We start from the raw sequence: 15172 nt of genomic DNA on the forward strand, positions 1-15172 counted from the left end.
AGACCAAAATGGAAAACTACGCTGCCCCTCGGCGTGGCCAACGGGAGGGCTCCTCCACAGCTGGAGATGCACAGAGTGACAGAGACCTGAGGGGTGCAGCGGAGCCCTCTGAGACCTTATGGCAGCTATCCATAGGAACTGGCTGATGCTAGAGCCTCTAGAGTCCAAAATAGACACTGTTGCTACTGAGATTACTCTACTGCTGGCTGATTGAAAAAGGTTAATGAGCAACTTACGCAACTTTGGCCCAGCTACAAGAGTAGTCGAAATCCCTCAAAGCCAAGGTTGACCTACTGCAGAAGTAGAGTGCAGCCGTACAAGCGCGATTGGAGAGAGAGAGAGGTTCCACTCGTGACCAACAACGTCCGTGTAATGGGGGTCCCTGAACAGGCGCTGTTCATATAGGACTTCATACTCAATACCCTGAAGCTTAATAGACTATAACGCTTTCTCAGTGGAGCAGGCTCATAGGCTGCCTGTCCCTCCACCGAGGCCTGGGGTACCTCAGAGAATGATCATTGGGTGCATTGTTTATTACAAGGATGCGATTTACCAGACCGCCCGCACTAGAGAGAAACTCCAGTTTAATAAACAACGATTCAGATATACCCTGACTTCATCCTTAAGGTTCTGCAACAGAGAAGGAGTTTGAGGGAGGTGGAGAAGAAGTTAAGTGAGAGGGAAGTCAAGTACATGATTAAGATCCCGGCTCACGCCGGGGTGCTCCATGAAGGAAAGTCTTTGATTTTTGGAATGTCAGAGAAGGGGTGGGACTAGCTCGAGGGCTGGCGATCGGTGGTGTGGTGACGAGCTGAAAAACAGAAGAAGGGAATGAGGACCAGTGAGTCTGGGACTGGATGTGCGAGGACGTGCTCGAAGAGTGGGACCCCGAGGAGTTCTCGTGAGAGGGTAGTAGGTTTGCAGTGTTGAGCCTTCCTGATGTGGATGGAGAAGAGCTGAGGTCTCAGAAGAGGATACTGATGTGTTTGTGGAGGGGAACAGGACTGAGGAGGGCTCTCCCCCCCCTCTTCTCAGATGGGGGCACATGATACTTCAGGGCACCCCCTGAGCATATTCTCCAGATGCTTATTAGGACACCCGGCCTGGCTGTGGTGCAGACTTTTGGCTACCCTCTGTATGTTCTCTAAGTTTTCTGTTCACTGCCGCAGGGGGTGGGGTGCTGCAGTCACTGTAGCTATAACTACCAGTGGGGATTATTGTTGTGGAGCTCCGACTGGCAAGAGAATGAGCTTGTGTTAGCATGATGACTTTGCTGTTGTTTGGGTGACAGGCACCCTGAGAATTGGGGTTGGGGGGGTAATTTGAAGCCTTCTAGCAGGGACGCAGGGAGGGGGGTAGCTGGGGGGGGGGGGTGCTAGAGTTGCCATGTCATTAGCACGACTATGTTTTGCAATTCTGGACTCCTTACGGGACAATGAGGGGTCTGGAAGCCCGGGTACTTTGTGGGCTTGCTTTTCAGTGCTTCAGCAAGCTGTGCCTCTCTAATGGTGCGGTGTGATATATAAACTTTTATGTCTTGGAACATTAATGGCCTGTGGAGCAAGATTAAGAGAGGGGTTGTTATGCAGCGCCAGGGCCTTCATTGTACAGAAATTGGACTGCTCCAAGAAACTCACATGAAGGGTACTGAAATTAAAATGTTAAGTAGACGGGGATATAGGATGTTGGTCCCGCAGGCTTCACCTCAGATTCAAAAGGGGTTGCGATATTGCTGAAATAATCTCCCCTGTTCACCCCGCAGCGTACCTGGGTTGATGGCCAGTGGAGGTATGTGGCCCAGACTGTTGCATGGAATGTATTGACTCTAAATGTAAGTGAAGTATATGTTCCTCCTACATTGAAGGCGCAGACCATAAGGGAATTGGGAGAGGTCCTGGTTCAGCTACTGGACGGGGATCTTGTGCTGGGCGGTGACCTCAACCATATCCTTGATACTACAATGGACCTGGACCCCCAAGGGGTGGGGCTCCCTCTACTCGGGGATTATCATATATTCTGGATTCAGTGGGTCTGAGAGATATTTGGCAGGCTCTTAACCCTGGGAAGAAGTGTTTTACCTACAACTTGGGGTATCACCACACGGCCACAAGAATTGACTACTTCTTCACCACTTGCGCATCCTTGGCTTGTTTCCGTGATTCCAGGATTATGGCATGCGGCATCTCTGACAATGCCCCAGTCTGTGTTTGAGTTCCGGGGCCTGGTCTTTGATCCTTTGTGTGTTCATTTCAAATGTGCATCAGCATAGTCTCCCGGTAGTTCTTTTTTACTTTGAAGGTGGTTCCTTTTGTTATTATAACCGGGGAATCCCAAAGCTCTTCCATTTTGATCCTTCCGCATAGTTTCTTTTTCTTGCTTTGACCACAGGGTGCGAACTTCTTTGTCACATGAGATTAATTCCTCTAGAGATTCCCAATGTGTGGACAGTTCCACCATTGCCCAAAGCCTCACCCAGAAAGGAGAAGAACATTAAAGTAATAGAAATAAAAATAAAAAAACATTAGGGCCAGAGGTAGGTAGCCTAATACCGGTCGGTAACGGCCGATTACCGACCGGTATTAGGCTTTTGAGATGTAGGTGGCCAATTTACAGATTCGGTAATTTACCGAATCGGTATTTTAACCCCTTCCATGCTCATGAGAAGCTGAGCTCGTCATGAGTTGCGCCGCTCGCATGCTCATGACGAGCTCAGCTCGTCATGTAACGCGGTAAATCGAAAAAAGCCGCACAGCGCAAAAATGACCGCAGCACGCATGCGGTTAAGTAATCGGTAAAATACCGATTCCTTAAAATACCGATTCCATTAAAATACCGAATCGGTAAATTACCGAATCTGCAATGTAGGGAGCACTCAAATGAGTGAATTGCATAGTTAAGGTTTCGGTATTTACCACCAACAAAAAGTTGGTGGTAAATATCGAAAACCTTTGGGAAAACATTTTTGTGCATTTCCAAAAGTGCCATGTGCATGTATGTGTGCCACATGTGAATGATATGTACCAATCTAGGCAACGAAAAGAGTAGAAATAGGAAGGGACTGAGCTACAACATTGGTTTTTGCTAAAAAATTCAGTTTATTCAGAATTGTCAAAACACATATAATATCACATTTCAAAATCAATATCAGCAATAGCAAATTTAACACAATAAAATAAAATTCAGAACATCATTTAAAAAAAGGGAAATCCAATTGTGTATATGGATACATATAAGGTAAAAACAGAGTGTAAAGAGAATGTGGCAAGTTATTTCTCTACGCGCGTTTCGGCGAACCAGCGCCTTCTTCTGGAGCAGCCACGAAAATTTCTAAAAGGAAAATTACATACAAGGAAAATTATACATAATATCATATATATTCTTTAAATCATGGTTTTAATACATGCAGTTTCTAATTTCTAATATTTTAACAGTAGTCTCAGTCTTTCCATTTTACATTAAACATAACATTTTGACATATCCACATTTTTTAATTTCATTTTCTTGCTTCACTGGCAGTTACAGAATTTGAAATGCATCTGGAGATATAGAAACATATATGGGGACCTAAAAGTTGGCAGAGGCTGGCGGATATTGTGGTGTAGCCATACAATTCCAACTATAGCATGTATTCACAGGAGATGATACATTGTATAGGAGTAGTGATTCCAAAGGTTGGAAATAAGGAACTTTAAAAAAGGATATATAATAGGAAGTTCCTAATACGTGTCCCTCAGTTGTAGGCCACTTATATGAAGATAGAAGATTATATATATAAAGCCCAAATTGCTAAAAATGATCCTAAGTGAGAGATTGTAGTCTCCTATTTTTTGATAATAAATGGACTTATACATTTGGATAAATGCATATATCCAATAGTTAGAAGCACTTACATAAAAACGGAGGATAATATATATAGCACGATGGTTGAATCTGGTTCTAAGTGAAAATGTATCCTCTCTCGATTTCTGGAGATGACACTATAGACCAAAAGAAAACAACGGGGGGACAAGGTAATGTTATATATAGGTCCATGGTTACTATTTCGAAATCAAGGTTTTTATAGTGTTGGTTTTTACCTATTTCAATTTGGGTCCAGGGATAGATTTCCAAATGCAGTCTTTGCTGTTTGATGCTTTTAGGTCATAGTCTTTTGGTTTTATATTTCCTAAAAAAATCTATATAGAAAAAAAAAAAAATCTATATTTATTTTTTTAGGAAATATAAAACTAAAAGCATCAAACAGCAAAGACTGCATTTGGAAATCTATCCCTGGACCCAAATTGAAATAGGTAAAAACCAACACTATAGAAACCTTGATTTCGAAATAGTAACCATGGACCTATATATAACATTACCTTGTCCCCCCGTTGTTTTCTTTTGGTCTATAGTGTCATCTCCAGAAATCGAGAGAGGATAAATTTTCACTTAGAACCAGATTCAACCATCGTGCTATATATATTATCCTCCGTTTTTATGTAAGTGCTTCTAACTATTGGATATATGCATTTATCCAAACGTATAAGTCCATTTATTATAAAAAAAATAGGAGACTACAATCTCTCACTTAGGATCATTTTTAGCAATTTGGGCTTTATATATATAATCTTCTATCTTCATATAAGTGGCCTGCAACTGAGGGACACGTATTAGGAACTTCCTATTATATATCCTTTTTTAAAGTTCCTTATTTCCAACCTTTGGAATCACTACTCCTATACAATGTATCATCTCCTGTGAATACATGCTATAGTTGGAATTGTATGGCTCCACCACAATATCCGCCAGCCTCTGCCAACTTTTAGGTCCCCATATATGTTTCTATATCTCCAGATGCATTTCAAATTCTGTAACTGCCAGTGAAGCAAGGAAATGAAATTAAAAAATGTGGATATGTCAAAATGTTATGTTTAATGTAAAATGGAAAGACTGAGACTACTGTTAAAATATTAGAAATTAGAAACTGCATGTATTAAAACCATGATTTAAAGAATATATATGATATTATGTATAATTTTCCTTGTATGTAATTTTCCTTTTAGAAATTTTCGTGGCTGCTCCAGAAGAAGGCGCTGGTTCGCCGAAACGCGCGTAGAGAAATAACTTGCCACATTCTCTTTACACTCTGTTTTTACCTTATATGTATCCATATACACAATTGGATTTCCCTTTTATTAAATGATGTTCTGAATTTTATTTTATTGTGTTAAATTTGCTATTGCTGATATTGATTTTGAAATGTGATATTATATGTGTTTTGACAATTCTGAATAAACTGTGAATTTTTTAGCAAAAACCAATGTTGTAGCTCAGTCCCTTCCTATTTCTACTCTTTTCGTTGCCTAGATTGGTACATATCATTCGTTTGTTTTTCCCTGGTCTAGGAACTGCATTTCCGTGTATTCAGGGGGTCCTTGTTAAATATATGCTTGTGTGCCACATGTGCACACATGCACGATTCAGGGGTGCAACCGGGTGTAAATGTGACGCCCTGCCACCCTTGAATGTGTTCCCCCATTACCGAATCGGTATTTACCGATTCGGTAAATCCCATTCATTCCTATGGGCCTCCAGGCCCATAGGAATGAAAGGGAATTACCGAATCGGTAAATACCAATCGTACCGATTCGGTAATACTTACCAAATTTTTTCCTACATAGCATTTACCGATTCTAAAATACCGAATCGGTAAAATTCTGTATTTTATAATCTGTAAATTAGGATTACCTACATCTGGCCCCAAAAGAGGGTGGTCCAGGATGTTTTCTATGTACATGGCATCCTTAATGGACCATTATGAAGATAGTCTCTTCATCTGTGTGCTGCAGACAGAAGAATTAGATGAATGCACATAACCTCCTGACAATGGAGATGTCGGGGTTGAGAGTTCATGTGGGGCAGAAGGCAAGGTTGGTCAGTGACACATATGTCTGTGCAAGTGCATAGAAGATGTGCAGGCAAAGAGACACGGGCACTTGTCAATAGACTACTAAGAACATAATTGATAAATGATATAAATACACAGATCTGGACTGCAAGGGCACGATTGACCTATAGGACGTGTGCTGTACAGGGCTGACCTATTGGGAAGAATTAATAACTTTCCAGAAGGCAGCAATAGCATTATTATTCCATACTGCTTCTGGGTTTTATAAAACCGCTAAGCACCTGTGTGTCTGCAATACTCAAGCATGCTTTGATAGTCTGCACACCTCTTAATACCCAAGTGGTGAAATATTGCTTACAGTAATCTCCTTTGAATACTTTGTAGGTATGTAGTCCAAGAGGTTCAACACACAAACAAGCATTGGCAAAGCCAATGTGTTTTGTGTGTCCGTCAGCCTTTTGCCTTTGTTAGTGTTTGTCTTGTCGTTTTTTAATCTTTTTGTTTTTACAAAACAATATTGTTGGAGACCTTCCAAGCCCTCTGGTCTCCCTCCCCCCCCCTGCCCCCCCCAAAAATGACTGAAGGCAAAAATATTTTTGAGTTTCAAAAAGCACACACTGTCATTCTATCCTATACCATAAATAGAACTACTTTGTGTGCGGATGTGATTCTCGCCAAAGAGCCGAAAGCGCCATTCATAATTAAGTTAACCACCAGCTGAATTGGTCTGACCCACTGCCATGTGCTGTATACTGTAGAGGGCAGAAGGAAAATGTGAATGCCACAGTAACTGACCAATGGATGAAGAGAGGCACCTATAAGTATATTATGCATATAATTTTAAGTAAAGTCAAAAGATCTTGGCTAACCCATGCATAAAAAGTAGTCTGGCCACTTTACACTTCTGCTGGAAAGACATGGGGAACGTTATATTTTTCTGCACTTGATTTTAAGCATTCGAAGAAATTGTTTGGCATGCATTTCTTTTCTTTGGTCTTGGTGCGTAATATTAGTGAAAGGAGCATATTTGTAACGGTTTTATTATTAATGACTTCTGTTGCAAATATGGATGCTGTGAATTCCATAGATCTATTATATGCAGTTTCCTAATTGAGAATTCTGACCAGATCTTCGTAAGGTTGAAATCCGCTGCCTCGATTTTCTAATTTCCTGCCAAATTGAGAATTTTAACAAGCCAGGCTGACCAAATCATAACTTATTTTATAGTTTGTTTGCTGGCATTTCAAAAGACATATAATGTCAAACCGAAATTAACATACAGACCGTTGCACAACAACATCCATCGTCCGTGTGTGACTATACAGCATTATACATAGCAATGAATAACAGTAGTGTAGCTGATACATACAATTAGTCAACGTCGTGTGTTTTCAAGTATTCTATGAAATATTTCTAGTAATCTGGAGGTCTCGATCCCGCAGGTAGCTCTTCCTCATCAGTTTGCAGGGTGTCCGTGCAATACACCAAATCTTGAATCCAGTGTTTGATCCTTGGCGCTTTTCTGCTACCCCAGCCCAATGAGATCCTACGTTTAGCCAGGAGTAAAGCAATTGCACAAAACTTGCGCATAATAGCGCAGACTTCCGGGACCAGGCCTAACAGACATGTACGAACATTACATTCAATAGTTGTGTCTACCATGCTGCCCAACATTTGCGTCACCTTCAACCAATAATCCACTACCCCTGTACAGGACCATGCAAGGGACCAAATCATAACTTTAGACATCAAATGGCAAAGGTGTCCTCCTGTATTCTGGTCAGTTATTACAGGTGAAATTCGGAGTCAGAGAGCCCAAACAGCATTCTGTAAACCGGCACTGTGGAGTGTCAGCCACATGTGACAACTTCCCATTATAGATGCTGCCCCATAATTTAAAGTCTGCATCAGTTTGGTTGTCAGACACAGTACGGTACTTAATGAGGGGTCCCTCCATTTCATACTCAGAAGCACGAGTTTACAGCTGAGGCTTTGGATTTTTAACGTAGCACTGTGAAGTTTGTCTCTGCCTTGTTCCCAGAACCAGGTGCCGAAATGCTTACATGCAGGAACCCGTCCTAACTTTATATTTTCCAAAAACCACTGACCTTTTATGACTGTCTTCCTACTAAATGCTTCGATCTTATTTTTTTTCCTTTATTAACTGATATTTTTTGCTATCCAGAAGGCTTCGAAGTTCTAAAGGTCCCTTGCTCAGAGACGTTTTAGGGCATGGGCACAGTAGACTCCGGCCCCGGGCCACAGCCTTTCAGGTGGGAGGGGGTGGGGGGGCTGACAGACCAAGCTCTGTTCTGCAGAGAGTCTTGCCCTGATGACCTTGAATATTTCTTAAACAGATTATTTTCAATACAGTTTTCCTTTAATTTATTTTTATTGTGGGTGATGTGTCAGAGTCTATTAGAGACATTTTTGCAGGGAAATGTTGTGTTTATGTTTCATGCAACATCCATAAAAAGGTTCTTTTAGATCTAAAGAGAACCTCACACATAAGAAATGGGAGAGTGTAATCTAGATTATTTACAAAATTAGTGAGTTGCGGCTGTATTACAATATTCTAAAGACACACATCACTATCCCTGAATATTAGATGTAAACACATTTAGAACGTGGACAAGTGTGGCAGTGCCCTGTCAGTGACTTGCCAAAGACGGTATAAAATAGCAGAAACTGGATCAAAAATTCAAAGCTGTTGCGAACAGGGGCCCCCTTAATACGTCTGGTCCTGAGCCCCCAAAATCCTTAAACTGTCCCTTAAGCTGTCCCTGCCCTTGCTGGCCAATTGCAGCCTGTTCCAGGATAACCATGTCGTTGGCATACTGTGGGTGGTCAGCAAATTTCGATCAAGCGGCACCAATAACCTTGTTTTAGCTCTTTTTCGTAAAACCCTTTTCTGATATGAATGATGTGGGCCCGTCTTGAATCCTTCTCAAGTTTTAGAGTACAAAGTGGCAATCGCTCTCAATAGTACGTCTGGGTTTCCCCATCTGTTGGGTTAAAGCCACAGTAGACTGTGCTTCGTCTATAAAAGCAACTGATTGTTAAAGCCAGAGTGTGGGTGGCACGATGTGTTCGGGCTGACAGCATAAGAAGGTTATGTTCAGTCTCTAAGCCATGCTGGAAGCCTATCTGGTGGTGGGGAAGAAGCTTATTTTCCCAGACCCAAGATTCTAATTCATTTAAGTGGAGATTAGGATCACGTTTTATATCAACACCAAGCAGAACAATGAGTTGATAAATAGAGGGAGCAGTGAACAGTCAGAATATGATGGATCCACACTTGCTGTCTGAAATAAGGCTCATCTGTAGACAGTAGATGAATAATGGAGTTAGCCCAAAAGTTAATGTTCGCATTAAATACCATGGCTGGAAGGGCACTGAGGCCCAGAGCATCCTATTCCTGGATCAGATTCCGTGTTTTGCCCACCCTAATATTAGTACTGTCCGATAGCACATTATTAACGTCAATATATTACATCGGTGTGGCATTTGTCAGGTATATTCTGCAGGTTTAAAAATGCTGCTTATTGTAAAGTAAAGCAAATGACCGTTGTAGCTAAAGTTCCCGCTAAGCTCTGTCAGGTGTTCCCTACCTTATTGGTATTGTGTAAAATGTTCACAATCTTCCTCTCGTGTCCTGACTAAGATTTGAAACTTTACTTTACAATAGCTAGTAAAATTTACATTCCCCTCCTTTCTTTTCTCTTTCTGAAAAGCCGTGTAATTAAGACCGACTTGGAGTTGGAAGTCTTGCGCTACAGTAACCGGATCTCCAGCGAGGCCCATAAAGAGGTAACGTTTTCTCTTGTGGAACATGTTGGTTCAGAAATGCTTCTAGCAACCGATTATAGTTGGCATGTAATAAGTGATTACAATTGAACGTGAATCTAAAATGCATTCCATTGCTTTAACAATGCCTCACAATCGCACTCAAATTACACAAGGGGGCAACCTACATAGTAATAAGTATTTGAGGTACCAAATTAACATCTTTACATTTCAAGGCCTGATTTCAAAGCAAACTGTTAACATTTTTCTTAGAAGTACAATACGAAGTCTGTTCTTGCTCTTGTTGCAATTAAAATTTACAAGTAGATCTTGACCCTGATCTGCTCTCACAACCAGGTACACGGATTTGGGTAGAGAATATTCAAGAGCAGGATAGGTTAGTTAACTAATTTTCCATGAGCTACTAGTTTGGTTGCTGCTTTTATGTGGTTGGATATTTTCTTGACAGTGATGAATAGTAGATTATTACCACATTGTCCACATATATCGGGATGAGACCACTCGTTTTATTTCACATAATATCATCAACTGACATGCAATGCTGTAGTTATAATTTGCCTCTGGATTTTCTGTAACATTCAAACACTTCTCATTAACAACTCGTATACATTTCATGTCCAGCATACTTTTTCATTCCACTGCTAATACTTAACACCACGGGTGTGTGAAATTTGCTTAATTTGCATTACAATAATTCCTCGAAATTACGTGTAATTATGTAAAATGCAAATCCATAATTTTGCATAATATTTGACCGCAAAATGAGTCCTCGCATCAATTTTTGGCATGAGCTACTCCTGTTCTGTTGTTCCTGTGCAACCGTAAATAGTGCGTTTAGCAGTACATTTTTACATGAAATGGGATGATACTACGCAACGTGGTATTTTTGTGACTTTTGCACAGCTACTGTAATTCAACATTTTCAAAATTATATGCATTGGGTGGGCATCGTTTAAGTTTCATCCATGCCCTCCTAACACACACACCTTAGGTACACAAAGAACGCATGGTAATATTTTAGTGATTCTGTTAGTTGTTTAGTATTAGCTACATGCAGATGTCTTCCTCCTTCATGCGGTAGGTACCCTCCCACACTTTCTTCCACATAAATTCAAAGTTGTTCTCTGTGAATCTTTCCTTTGTCTTGATAGCATTTCGCACCATTATCCAAGGAATGGGTCTGTTTGACAAACAGACCTGTCCCTTGGATAATATTTAAGAAAGTCCTTTAACCCTATAGTGCGGCTGTTGCTAATGGCTGATTGCCCCACTACCTCACCAGTGCCGGTCTCGGCCATTGGCCGACACGGAGGAGGCACCTAAAGGCTCCTTTGCTCAAGCACTAGAGTGATTCCTTTAATATTTTTCAGACTCTGTCTGCTTGGGAAGACCTTCCCAAGAAATCAGAGTCCTTTTCTTTAAAATGTTAGTGTAATGACTGTCAGCGCACAGGGCGCACTGACGTCATTACACTAAAGTGAAAGTAAAACGAGACAATAGTCTTGTTTTACATTTACTGGTCAGCAAATACAAGGACTGGGACTTGCTGTTAGCCTCGCTACTGTCTAGAAAACGCCCTGACCACCTGAAGAGAGCATTGGTAAGCATCACATTCATGATTAACAGCTAAGAATCTGTTCATGGAATATTCACGGACTCATGCAAAAACTATAAGATCAAGGCTTCATGTAATTCCGGAGCAACTTTGATATTTTAATTCTTCAGGAAGCCTGGGCCAAAACATCTGCATTGTTAACAGGCTATGTCGAACACCAAAAACCAGCAATCAAAGCCACCAGCTATGGAGGCCCAATGGGCGGCCTAACAATTTTACATTTCTTCATTTTTGCTGGTCATGATGGTGATCTCCCTGGACGAACCATGGGTTCAGACATTGAAACTCCGCTCACAATCAGCGCACATGGCACACTGACGTCATTACACTAAACTGAAAGAAAAACAGACCATAGGCTTGTTTTACTTTCGCTACATCGGTGCTCGGGGGACATATCTCAGCCCCACGAGCACTGATTTGGGGAGAGGGATCGTTTGAGAGGGGAGAATCTGTCCTTTACAATAATACCTCTCCCTAGTGGATCACTGCTTGGGGATCGCCAGAGGAGAGCGGTCCCCAAACAGGGATCCACCCACTAGCACCAGGGGTTCTCTGGGAGCAGCATCTTGGGCAAGGGCTTGTGCTCCCCACACCTCCACAGAAGATCAGTATTTACCGATGGTGGTATTTACCCCCAGTGTGGGCAAAAAGCCCACTAAATAACCGGGTTGTGGTTTTTTTTGTTTTTTAAATAATTATAGGGTGTGTTGCCTATTATGGTCATGGCCACACCCCTACCCCTAAAAACTATAACAGTCTAACCCTCATCTGCTCTCCCAGGGGGAGAGGGGAGGGGCAAAAAACCTACTCTACTCCAGGGAATGTTTTATTATTATTTTATTTTAAATATAGGGGTGTGGGCTGCCCACCAGGGGCATAGCCATGCCCTGCCCCAACTAAATGAGGTGTCAGTCTTTCTACTGTTAGGGTACTTACACCCGATCTACCCCACTTGGGGGGCAGAAAGCCCACTAGCAGCCAGGGATTATTTTCTTTTTAAATGTAAGGGTGGGGGCTGCCCAGCATGGGCATTGTTTTGCCCCCATCACAAGCAAATGGGACAAAAGTAGCATAAAGGCCCACCTCCCAATAGAGCCAGCAAACTGAATAACAAATGTATTTCAGAAAAAATCAATAATTGACAAGGAGAAGCCGTCCAATGAACCCATTGAGAGAGCAGCTAAAGCAGAGGTTTGAGCCTTGATCATGCAGAGGGAACAGCCATTCACCCATACAATTCAAGCCCAAGTGCTCTCATCGCCTGTCTCTCCTATGCGCAAAAAAAAGATATGGCTAACTTTTCTGTAACATGATCAAGATCTGGATACACCAAGTATGCGGGCAAACATGGAGGCACATTGTGAACTTTCTGGATCTCCTGACACTGACAGAGTGATGTTAGGGGCTGGTCACAGTCCCAGCCTCAAACCTGCAAGGTATCCTTCACGAATAGCGCCCTTTGGCCCATAGGACAGTCCAACGTTGCAAGAATAAGCTGGACCCCAAGACTAATCCCAGAGCAACGGGGCAGGATGTGTAAGAGCTTGAATGTCCATGCTGCTGCACAGCCTTGTCTCTTTGGCGCATCTCATCCCTTTTCGAGCTACTCCAATGAAGTTGAGCAGGAGCTGCTGGTGCCAGTCGCAGCAGACTCCCCCCTCCGCCTCACCCACCCTTACCTTTCAACATAGGAGATCTCTGCAACTCTGAGTAAGATTACATGCCAGCATCATGATGCAGGACCCCTCCTTGACCACCCACTGCTCCTTGATTACTGCTACCTGCCACAAGCCATGAATCCCCAATCACCAACACTATACTAGGAACCATACAATCAATGGCAGCTGCTACGACATACTATTTTGACAAACTTGACGCACAAGTGGACGTTTTAAGCTCCCTTGCCTTGCCCCTGCTCCCCCATTCTGAACAAACTGTCCACTCTACCACAGATAATGGAAGGCCTGCTTCAGGAATCCAGGGTGTAACACAGCACAGCTAACTAGATCTCAAGAGAGGATGGTGCACAACTCACAGCCATGTTCTAGCTAAAGGGAGAGGTACCACAAGCCGAGAAGGGCAGTGACAACACAACGAAAAACAATTCTGAGCCCGTGGCAAATGGGAATTCAGTCACCAAGATAGAGGACCCATCAAACTCAGAAATTATAGCATTGCCTCTAGCCGCAATGTCCCCTGACCTGACCCTCCCCAACTGGACTAGGGCCTCAGGTTGCTAAACGGTCGATTTTAAGGGAGCCCCAGGCTAGATGCGTGCAAGGGAGAAGTCCATTTCATAAATTGACTTCACTATGTGATCAGTTGCCTTTTTCAGCAATATCCTCCGTTTTACTCTCAGGGATTTCCTCGACAGCGACCAAAGATCACTACAAATCCAACTGTCCTTTTGTGCCACTAGACTGGATGCGATACAAAAGGGGATGATGGACGGAGCGTTTGAACAAATCAAACACTCACCCCCAGTCAACTGATCTGGGTTTAATCCATCACCATTCTTTAGTTCACTCAGCCACCCCAGTTCAGACATGGCTATATGCAAATCAGTCTGACCCTGTGCCTCATGGGAACAGTCCAGCCCGAACTGCCAAGCCATGTCTTCCCTGGACCGGAAACAAGCATCCTGGGACCGGTTTCGGATTCATAATCCTCATCAGCCAGGCTAGCTTGAATCCAGTGGCCAAGTGAACAAGGGACTCACGTCTGAGCATACCCTGCCACACTTAGGGCGAACAAAGCGATTTTAGAATCCTGGCAAGAGTCTATCATCCAACCGATCTTCAAAGCAGATCAAAATCTGAGCTCAATCATTACCTCCATATAGTGCTCATAGATAAAGATGCCCTACTGTACGGAAGTATTCTGCTTGACGATGTAAACACATGAGTAAATGAAGGGCAGATTGTCCCCAGAAACCAGTGTGGTTTTGGAGACAACTGTGGCACCTCCACAAACCTAATGGCGCTGGCCCTGATGCGCGATATGGCAATCAGGAGCCACTCTGTGCTTTACTCATGTTTAATTGATTTGAAAGCTGCTTTTTACCGCATCCCCAGAGAGTACTTGTGGCGCAAATTGTGGGGCTGGGACCTCCCATTAAATTTATGGAGAGCTATTGAGCAGGTGTACTCAAAATAAATGGGTGCAGGTAAAGTTGGGAGAAGGCGCATGCATCTCATGGAAGATTCCTCACAAGCACCGAGTTGAAGTAGGGATGTGTTTTAGTTCCTATGCTATTCAATCTGTACATTGCAGATAGGCTGGAGGGCCTACTTGAAGTCAATTGCCATCATTCTAAACTGGGAGGTCAAGGTATGACACATCTGCTCATTGTAGACGATCTTGTGCTGTTTAGACAAACCAAAATCGACCTACAGCAACAACTGTCCGCTCTACACCTCTACATTGACAAGAACACCCTTGAAATAAATCACACCAAAACCAAGCTGGTCATCTTTAGAAAGAAAATCACAGAACGTGAAAAGTGGCATCTAAATGGGGAGTGGCTTTCGTAAAGCCGAGTAAAAAATACTTGGGCTTCCATCTTGATAGCAAAGACAATTTTAACACCCACAAATAAACTAAGGCAGTAGCCTCATGTTTAGCTTCACGACTCTGTCTCAGAAACTACTGGGTCCGAGCCTAGAGCCATTACGTTATGTGATGAACGCCAAGGTAACACCAAGGATAACTTATGGGAGTGCATTTTCCCTTGGCAAGGTGAACACCTTTCTAGATCAGACTATCAGTAGAATCTGTAAAGCAGCATTCCATCTGCCAAAAAAGAGCGTTGCCTGCACAAATAAGGCTTACATGTAATCTCTCAATGCAGACCTGGGCCAGAAGCA

General features: G+C 42.6%; 1 protein-coding gene across 1 annotated transcript in view; it reads left to right on the top strand.

Moving 5' to 3' along the window:
* The window catches only part of PEPD (peptidase D), a 166078-nt gene that overhangs the window by 82836 nt on the left and 68070 nt on the right, over positions 1-15172 (top strand). Inside the window, exon 8 of the mRNA XM_078670283.1 lies at positions 9619-9694. Within this exon, the coding sequence (XP_078526409.1) occupies positions 9619-9694 (76 nt within the window). The remainder of the gene's footprint in view (positions 1-9618; positions 9695-15172) is intronic.

Source organism: Lissotriton helveticus, chromosome 12 (genome assembly GCF_964261635.1).
Source record: "Lissotriton helveticus chromosome 12, aLisHel1.1, whole genome shotgun sequence".
In the NCBI taxonomy this organism is placed as follows: domain Eukaryota; kingdom Metazoa; phylum Chordata; class Amphibia; order Caudata; family Salamandridae; genus Lissotriton; species Lissotriton helveticus.